The sequence below is a fragment of the Sceloporus undulatus genome, chromosome 2 (genome assembly GCF_019175285.1).
Source record: "Sceloporus undulatus isolate JIND9_A2432 ecotype Alabama chromosome 2, SceUnd_v1.1, whole genome shotgun sequence".
NCBI classification, from domain to species: domain Eukaryota; kingdom Metazoa; phylum Chordata; class Lepidosauria; order Squamata; family Phrynosomatidae; genus Sceloporus; species Sceloporus undulatus.
Genome location: NC_056523.1, coordinates 17,429,293 through 17,439,246, shown reverse-complemented (window position 1 = coordinate 17,439,246; position 9,954 = coordinate 17,429,293). Strand labels below are relative to the sequence as shown.

Here is a 9,954-nt window from a genome sequence, read left to right as displayed (position 1 = left end):
CCAAGCATTTTGGATAAGAGAAACTCAACCGTATTAGACCACGACTAATTAGAGAAACAAAGTTTGTGGCTTTCAAATTGCTGATATTGTGACGCTCAAGTTCTGGTAGACAACAGTTGTTCATTCATCAGTTGGAGCACCCTACGCAGGTTATGCTTCATGACTGGGAAAGTGCATTCTTGTTGTATGAGTCTGTCTGAAGCACATCATAAAGTTATAGAAACATCAAAGGAAAGTGGAGTCAGCACCCTTTCCCCCAATGTAAAGGCTGCCCAGAGGGTAGATGATACATTCAACGTGATGTCCCAAGCAGGTCTGAGATTGTCTGGGAACTTGGTATACATTGCCTCAAGATGCACAACGGAAAATCAGGTATAAATGAGTTAAGCAATATCTTATTATTCTGGGAAGGGAAAATGTGAAACAGTCTTTGTTTACATACTGTAGATGGTATTGAAAGTGTTCTCTATGATGTCTGGTACACTTTGAACTTATACACACACACACACACACATATATATGTATATATATATATAGAGAGAACATCAGCATGGCTTGGTGATTGGACTACGACTCTGGAGACAAAGGTTTGATTCCCTGCTCGGCCATGAAACTCACACATGCTCTCAGTCTTAGGGAAAGGCCGTATCAAACCGCTTGCCAAGACAATCCCATGATAGGGTCATCTTAGGGTGGTCATAAGTTGGAATGGAAATAACTTGAAGGCACACAACAACAACAATTTAGAGTGCAAACTTGTATATTTCTGCTCATGAGTTAGCTCAGGGACCAGTTCTAGAAGATGCAGGGCAAGGGTTGGATAGAGACTAGTGCATTAAGATGACAGAGCTATTTCTATTCTGCTCTAGCAAGCCTTTTTGCATCTTGTAGGCTGGCTTGCTGCTCTTGGGTATAAAGGGTGCAAATTGTGAGTTTTAAAGTAAGACTCAGCTGTCTGCCTGCTTAGCTTGTGTGCATGGAATGGAGAGGGTGTTATCGTGTCCTTTGCATCACAGCCAGATAATGTGGGGATAGCCTTTTAAGCCCCATTGAGTTCAATCAGTCTTGTGCCCATGGTGTGTATCTCCAAAATAATCAAATGACTCGAGTAAATAAATGCATATGGATTGACACACAGTACTGTAGCACTGCTTCCCTTTCCATTATTACCTAAGCAGATATTAAGAAAAGTAAACTTGACTGCACTTAAATGTTTAATCTTGCAGTTGATTAGACTGTAGTTTAATAGAAGGAGCTGCAATTTAGGTACATTCAGCAGTACTGACTAATATATTGCCCTGGCCTAAATAAATAAATACATCTTGTATGATGCCCAGCAAATGTACATGGACTGAGATTAAAAATTTTCCTGGACCTACACTAGCCTTTCCCACCCTTATGTCCTCCAGATGTTTTGGACATCAATTCCCATTAGTCCTCATCTGTGGTCATGTTAGCTGCAGTGCTGGGGGTTCCACTCCAAAACATCTGAGATTGTGGAGGAAGACCAATCTTCCCCAAACAATGGAATTACATAGTAGAATAGACAGTTATTGTTTCAGACTGATATCTCTCAGTGCTTCAGTATTAAATAAAAAACCATGTCCTTGCAAATGAAAAACTAGAACAACTGCCCTAGTCCACTGTAGCTGCAGTAACATTTCTAGTTAACAATAACATTTCAGTATCTTTGCCAAAGACTTTTGGAGGAGGATTCTATATATTCCATCTCTAGCTCAGCAACCTGTTTTCACTGTTGAGTGTTTACCATGCCCAACCTGGCCTTTGCTGTTATGGATTATGAATTAGTTCATAATCCATGGTTGTACTGTTACTCTTGTGCTCTGATACTTGGGACTGACTCCCTTTCCCACTGAGTTTCAGTTCAGAGAAAGGTGGGATAAATAAAGTGATGGATGGATAACGATAGTAGACTTAGCAACAATGTATGCAATAGGCTGTGTGGTGTTACGTTCCTTCAAGTAGTTTCTGACTTATGGCAACCCTAAGACAATTCAATCCTGTGGTTTTCTTGGCAAGCTTCAGAGGTGATTTGCCATTGAGGCCGAGAGATTATTACTTGCCCAAGGTCACCCCATGGTTTTTCATGGCCTAGCAGGGATTCAGTCCCTGGTCTCCAGAGTCATAGTCCAATGCTCAAACCACTACTCCACACTGGCTCAAATACAATACAGTATAATACAGTAGGATACTGATGTTCAAAGGAGCAACATTATTTGATAGAGGTCTGTTTAAACATTCATAGCAGCCTGTGCTAAGACAGCACAGAAGTATGAATAGCTGTCCATGCTAACTCCATTTTCTTCTGTCTGCTCAGATAAATGTATCCAATATGGACCATACCTTGGCCTGGTTCTGGCGTTTCCTGTGGATCCTGATGCTGCGGTATTTGCCATCACATGAAGTCCATGGTTTCTTCCCCAATTTTTGGTCTCGCACTATGGCTTTCACTTGGGGGTCTACCACCCACCAGGATATGACTGAAGAGGCCATCCTCAACATCACTGTGCGCCTCTTTGCAGAGATGCCTCCGTCCATCAAGGGGAAGCGCTTCCGAGAGGAGGACTTTAAGGTGAGAAGGAATGGAGTCTCTAGACACTTGATTATAGGCTCATGGTTCTTCTTGAATTGACATCCCCCCCCCCCCAAGACACTTGGAGGGTAGCAGATGAGGCTCCCCCTATAACAGTAAAAGCTGCATAAGAGGAGCAACCGCAAAACATGAAATTTATATGTATTGCTTCTTTATAATCCGCTCACCAACAAGGCCAGCAGCCATTCTTGAGTCTGATCAGCCTTTCCCAATACTGTATGCTGAGTTCTGTATCACAATCCTGCCCAACAAAAAATTGTCCCCAGTGTGGAAAATCCTGTGTGCATTGATATGTCTCTCCCACCCAGAGCTGCAACATCCCCCTCCACTAATGTTTCTTTGATCTTACCTAGTTTGACCCTCTTGGCTCCCATAACAGATCTGGCTATGCTGGTTTTTTCTTTGGACTACAGCAAGCACAGCCACTGACCATGTTGACTGATAGATTCTGGGAACTGTAATCCAAAAAAGTTCAGGGCTAATTGGGCCAGAGACCATGGCTATGAATCTGTCAGGCTCACAGGGCCAAAGACTTGGGAGATCTTAGCAGAGGTTAGATGCCTACCCCTCAGGACTGTTATAGTTGTCTGTTCCTACATGGCAGGGGATTAGATGAGATGGTTCTTGCAGTCCCTTCCATCACTATGATTCTGATTAAATCCTACAGCAAATGTCAGTACTCCTGGGAATCCCTTGTGTTGTTGTTGTTGTTGTTGTTGTTATTATGCTTTATTTATTTATATAGCACTGTAAATTTACACAGCACTGTACATACAATGTTGTGTTGTGGATCATGGTTGACATCTAGTTGGATAAAGCCTAGCTTGTTCAATCAAAATAAAAGCAAACCAACAAACTGAAATGACAGTATAATATATCCTTAGGGAATTACCATACAGTTACAGTAATATTATTCCACTTTAATGGCCATAGTTCTGTCCTAGGGAATCCTGAGGTTTGTTATGTTTGTTGTTGTATGCCTTCAAATAATTTCTGATTTCTGGCAGCCATAAGGCAAACTATATTGTGGGGTTTTCTGGGCAAGATTTGTTCAAAGGAGGTTTGGCATTGCCTTCCCCTGAGGTTGAGAGTGTGTGACTTGCCTCAAGGTCACCCAGTGAGTTTCATGGCTGAGCAGGGAATCAAACCCTGGTCTCCAGAGTTATAGTCTTAACACTCAAACCACTCTGCCACGCTGGCTCTCATTGGGAGGGACATTTAGAATTCTTAGCCAGAGCACTCCAGTGCCTCACCAAACTATAAATCCCAGGATTTTCTGGAATGGAACATGGCAGTTAAAGTGGAATCATGGCGATATAACTGTGATGTGTGAAAGGGCCCATAGTCTCCAGTCTGTGCAGACTCTTTGCCTAGTATGAGTGTTTCAATTGTGCTGAGGGATTGTGATGCTCAGTTTCTGTTTAGGTGGGGCCTGCTTGCCCTGCTCTCTTTCTCCTTTCATCCATCAAGTCTGTTCCATTCGATGCACAGTATAGTTATTCAATGGTTTCCCATAACATGCCACACAACATGCCACATTGCCCACTCCTGCCCTAACTAATTCTCAGCTGGTGTTTCACATGGACACTGCTGTGGAAGACTTAGTTCTATAACTTCAGCACTGGGGAGAGGGATAGATTGGCAGGTCAGAAAAGAATAAAGCACCATCTTTGCATTTGTAGGTTCTAAGGCCTGTTACAGACTGCCAAAATAAAGCTGCTTCGGGTCTCTTTGGAGGTATGCTATTTAAATGATACATGGATTCTAAGAGTCCGGAGGTCACGCCAAAGCCACACTCCATTCCTAAGCACTGGAGTGCAGCTTTGGTGCAGCTTCCGGGTTCTTAGGATGCATGCATCATTTAAATAGCATACCTCCAAACAGACCCGAAGCAGCTTTATTTTGGCAGCTTTATTTTGGCCTTAGTCACCTTTTCCTGCTTTACACAATATAATAATAATATTGTAAATAATAAAAGTTTATTTCTATCCCGCTTTTCCAATTCAGATCAAAGCGGCATACAAATCCAGATAAAATTACAATAATCAATAAAACAGATAAAACAAGATATAGAACAGCATATAAAACTAATAAAACTAAAACTAATAAGAGAAACCGAAGCTGTTGTTGGTAGTAATACAGTACTACCTTCACTTAAATGGTGTCCATCGAAGGATGCTTCCAAACCAGTAAAGGAAAATGTTATTTTGGGACTACAGCTCTCAGAATCTCCCAATCAGAATGTTTGGGGATTCTGAGAGCTGTAATCCAAAAAGGTAACATTTCTGAGTTCTGCTTTTTCATGGCCAAAAGTAGAATGGCTCTTCTGATCTCTTTTCTCCCACTCTCCCCATCCCTACCTAGGACAAGACCCTTTTGGCTGATGACATCTTTGCTGCTTTCTATGGTCCCAAGGTATCTGTAAAACGTTTCCGTGGGGCCATTGCCCAAGTAGCCAATGCCAATGCTGCCATGGACTTTGACAATACCACGCGAGATGATCCTGTGCTCCACTTTGATTCAGAGCTCATCTTCTCCAGCAATGCCTGGCTATTGCAAACACGCAAAGAAATCCTTCAGGCCATACGCTCGGAGCAGTACAGCATCGCTCGGGACAAGCTGGGGCAGCTACTCCATTCTTTACAGGTGCCAATGTGAAAATGTACGGACCCCTAACCAAAGGCAGGAGGAGAATTTGACAGCTGTCTTTAAGTTAGTAGAGGCTGTGGCATTTGGGGCCTGGTCCTTTAGTGATATACTCCAAAGCAGAAATTTAAAAAGAAATAGAATAGGAGTGAATGAATTGTATTGTACTCTATTGTACTTTATTGTAATACTTTATTTATACCATGCCTTTTCCCAAAGCTGGGAATCAATGTGGCTCACAAGACAAAAAAGAAATAAAAGTAAAAACACATGGAGACAGAAACACAAAAAATGTCTTAAATGACATTAAGCAGTTTATAGAATTGAGATCCTTTAAAGCATCCCAATTTAAAAGCAGAGGATAAAAAAGAAGGTACAACATATTAATGCAAGCCCCTTTCTTGTAAAACAAAGCCAGTCCCCAAAGGCCTTTTGAAATAAAAAAAGCTTTACCAACTGACAAAAGGATTGAATGGATTATGGTACTTATGGTCTCCCCCATCTGAATCCTTTACAATTGTAAAACGTCATCTGGAAAGTCTGTGGTTCAAATTAAGACAGTGAGAAAACCTGGCTGGGATCAGCTTGAAGGAGTAAAATGATGGCTTCACCAAGTTCCACCTTCCTGCTGCCACTTCCCAGTAGAGAAGCAGTAGGCAGACCTTTCCACTGGCAATGTTGACCTCCAATATCCACCACGAGTCTCATGTGAGTGAACTTGGGACTTATCCTACACCCTTTTTATTTTATACTAAAACGTGATGACACAGTGATTTCTCTCCTAGGGTTTTAGTAAAAAAGGCAGTGAAGTAGGGAAATTTATGCTTCATGGACAAATGTGTCTGTATATGTTTTCCCCCCTTTTGGCTTAAAAAATGATGTACTTTACAAGTAGTCAGAAAGGTAAGCAACCCATTATTGTCTCTGTGTGTTTGTGTGTGAATAAGAAAGAGATTTTTCATTCCCCTGAGCTTGTTTCCAAGGAGATTATGCTGGGGCCCTCAAATCAATCTGGGAGTCATTAATCTTATGAAATTGGGACTTTTCAGAATGATACTTATGGCTAGCCATAGTGCAGGGATTGGGAACCTAACTCCTCTCAGAGGTCTCAGTCTAGCCTTTTGTAGTTTCATAGTGATGCCCCCCTTTCCCCATGACGCCATCAAATAGTGGTCTCTCAGCTCTTGCACAATGATTTTCTCATTCTAAAAGGTTGAAGCATTCCTTTCTGAAGCATTCTTCTCCTAATGCTTAGCTGCTGACAATGAGAACTTTGATATTTTGGTACCAGTACTACCCTTTTATCTTTGGCCATGCCCAACACTGGATTGTGCCATCACAAACTTTGCTGAAATTGAATTTGGCTCTCAGCTAAGTGTATTTCCCTACTCTTGTTGTAGTTCTGCAGCAGTGAGAAGGCACTCTGAAAATGCTTTGAGGAACTATCTGCTTTATCCACATAGTTAAAGTTCTAGGATGAATTCTGATCACAACTGATTCTACTGATTCTGTTTAAGTAACAGTTGTCCCATCATTTCTACTATGTTAACTCAAGCTGCTCTTTCTAGCCTATTGTTTATTTATCTTTATTTCTTTCTGAACATGCACTTTTTGGGTTTTTCCTTCCAAATATAAATCGTTGTATCAGATTGTATGCCGATATACAATCGATGGACAATCATGTATTTGTTTTGTTATGTTACTATACTATCTGTTACTATACTTTCTTCTTTCCCTGACCTCATTCCTCTGTTATTTCATATATTTATAACTTAATCTTCTACACAACAATAAAAATGAGATACAAAACCCAAGACAGTTTAACAGCAAGAAAAATCCAGGTAATTTAACTAGAACGTGTATCCTCAAAAAGCAATACAGCAGCTACAGTAAGTGAAACACTGGATACAACCAATATTGATATTTTTTTGTCCTGGTTAGGATTTCTACAGCCACAGCAACTGGGTTGAACTTGGAAATCAGCAGATCAATCCAGATCTAGTCCAGCCAGGCCATGAAATCAAGTCCATTGCAGAAGGTAAGAAACTGATGTGATTCTTCTTTTTGTATCTGGGTTTTACTTCCTCATGGAAATTAGTATAGCATCTAGCACAGGGCCTAGATAGCCAGCATAGCATAGTGGTCTAGTAGACTATGACTTTCAGAGATAAGTTTGAATTCCCACTTGACCCTTGAAACCTGATGGGTGACCTTGGCCAAGTCACTGATTCTCAGTTTCAGAGGAAAACAATAGCAAATATCACCAAGAAAATCCCATTATAGGTTCACCTTATGGTGACTATAAGTCTGAAATGACTTGAAGGCACATAACAACTAATATAGTCTAGTGTAGGGCCTACATAGGTTGGACACGCTCTCCAAAACCTACCAGTTTCAGTGAGGGATCTGAGGACCTGTGTTATACGCTCATACTGATGCCCTTTTGGCATGGCCTATTAAAGGCACAGTGGGCCCTTGGTATCTCCTGGGGTTTGGTTCCAGGACCCACTGTGGATATCAAAATCCATGGATGCTCGTCCCATTAAATTCAATTGCATGGTAAAATGGCGTCCCTGATACAAAAATGGCAAAATCAAATTTTGCTTTTTGGAATGTGTATATTTCCACAGTATTTTCAAGCCGCGGATGCTTGTATCTATGGATAAAAATAGCTAAAGAGGCCGACTGTACTGAGAGCCAGCATGGCGTAGTAGTTTGAGCATTGGACTACAGCACTGTAGACCAGGGTCTGATTTCCCGCTCAGCCATGGAAACCCACTGATTGACATTGGGCAAGTCACACAGTGGACCCTATCTCATGGGGTTAAAAGAGCGGCTTACCTTTCCTGAATTCAGTGCTAATTTGGGAGACAGTCGGCTCCTATCACACAGAAATCACTGCCGAATCACTGCCCAGGTTCATCCCAGATGCAGCCTGGATCATCTAAGCTGCTTCTGCAGCCCCTTTTCAAAAAAGGAAGCTTCCAACTTCTAAAAATGGCTGCTGAAGCAGCTTAGAGGATCGGGGCTGCAACCGCAATGGACCTGGGTGGCGATTCGGCAGCATTTCTATGTGATAGGACCCAGCTGCTTCCCGAATTAGCACTGAATTCAGGAAAGATAAGCCACTCTTTTAACCCCATGCGACAGGGTCCATTCTCAGCCCCAGAAAACCCCTTGGTAGGTTTGCATTAGGATCACCAAATGTCAGAAATGACTAGAAAACACATAATAACAATAAAGAGATTAGACCAATATGGATTTTTGAATTTTTCTGATGACCCACATCAAAACCACTTTTGCTTTCTAGTCAGTCTGTGAATCCAGAACTCCTGCCTCCCCCATTTGTCTGTTCTCTTAGGCGTTCTTTCTTGTGTCTCCTCTGTGCTCCCACAGCTGGCGTCCCAACCTGCAGTGACTGCACCGACTGGACGTGTGAAGGCAATCTCTTGGACGATGTGGCTTCTAAAGGGCTTTTGACTACTGGTTACTATGGCAGCCAACCCAAAAAACCCATTGGTATGGAATAGGATGGGAGGCCCTGTTTTGTGACAGAGGGTTTTTGTTCCCCCTCCCCATTAAAGATTCAAGGGAAATAGTCTCTCTTCATTTGTATTCCTGGTGCGCCTTTAGACAGTTCGTGTTAAAGCCCATGAGAACAAACATTTATTTTACCTCCATTTAGAGAAGAGCTTTCTTTCACCCCACTCTCTCTCAAGTTCTTCTCATGTGACTGAGATTTGCTCTTTCTGCACTGCAGCTGCTTGCTTCTTGTTTCTTCCCCCCTGTGTTTCTTTTGTGATTATTTTCTATAATAACCGTCAGCGTAATCCTGCCGGACTGGAGAGCTTTGTTCTCCTCTACCATTGATAATTAATGAAGGAGAAATGGACCTTTTGAGCATTCTCTCTGCTCAGTGGATTTCTGTTTTGTTCTGTGAGGCCTAATGCAGGGCTCTGTTCAGGAACTGTTTGCTGTCTCTTGAGGCATATGGGCTTCAGTATTATTAGCCTGCATGCAGGAAAAGAGAAAACACCATTCCTAGCCGTGGGACCAAACAAGATGGGATGCTAATCTTGAAATGAAGTGGTGACTTTGAGAAATTGTTCAAAGATGCAGCACATGATCCCAATTTTATTTTACTTTATTTTCTTTATTTGAAACAACATTTCCTAGTTGGGGGAGTTCTAATGAATATTCCTCTCACTCTGCAGCTGTTAGCCCTAGATGCATCCTCCCTACAAGTGCTTTACAAAAAAATATTGCAAACAACAGCAACCATAACACTAACACATGACATTAACAAATTGAAACAATCCATACCTGTATACCTAAAACAAACATATAAAGCAAACAAATCAGACTAAACTACAAATCTAATTACAGAGCCCTTGGTATCTGCTGGTATTTGAGGACCCCCATCCGCAGATACCAAAATCCGTGGTGCTCAAGTCCCATTATGTACAATGGCATAGTGAAAGGGTGTCCTTCAGATAAAATGGCAAAGGCAACGTTTGCTTTTTGGATTTTTTTTGGGAGGGGGGTGTATTCTCAAGCCATGGCTGAATCTGTGGATAAAGAATCTATGGCTATGGAGGGCCACCTGCATTAAAAGCAAGGAAAGGATAAACAGACAAACAGAAGAACCGTGGTTTCCAGCTTACCTGTTTGTGGTTTTATTACATTGAATATAT

At 41.7% G+C, this 9,954-nt stretch overlaps 1 protein-coding gene across 4 annotated transcripts in view; it reads left to right on the top strand.

Annotated features, from left to right (window-relative positions):
- Positions 1-219: 219 nt before the first annotated feature.
- VWA7 (von Willebrand factor A domain containing 7) overlaps positions 220-9,954 on the top strand; it is a 35,836-nt gene continuing 26,101 nt past the window's right edge. Inside the window, exons 1-5 of one of the 4 annotated variants that reach the window (XM_042454485.1) lie at positions 220-372; positions 2,339-2,593; positions 4,979-5,260; positions 7,202-7,298; positions 8,657-8,779. In XM_042454485.1, coding sequence (XP_042310419.1) covers positions 301-372; positions 2,339-2,593; positions 4,979-5,260; positions 7,202-7,298; positions 8,657-8,779 — 829 coding nt within the window. In that variant the 5' untranslated portion in view covers positions 220-300. Of the gene's footprint in view, positions 373-2,338; positions 2,594-4,978; positions 5,277-5,363; positions 7,102-7,201; positions 7,299-8,656; positions 8,780-9,954 lie in introns of those variants that run through there. The other 3 variants (XM_042454483.1, XM_042454487.1, XM_042454484.1) reach the window with 3 other exon arrangements.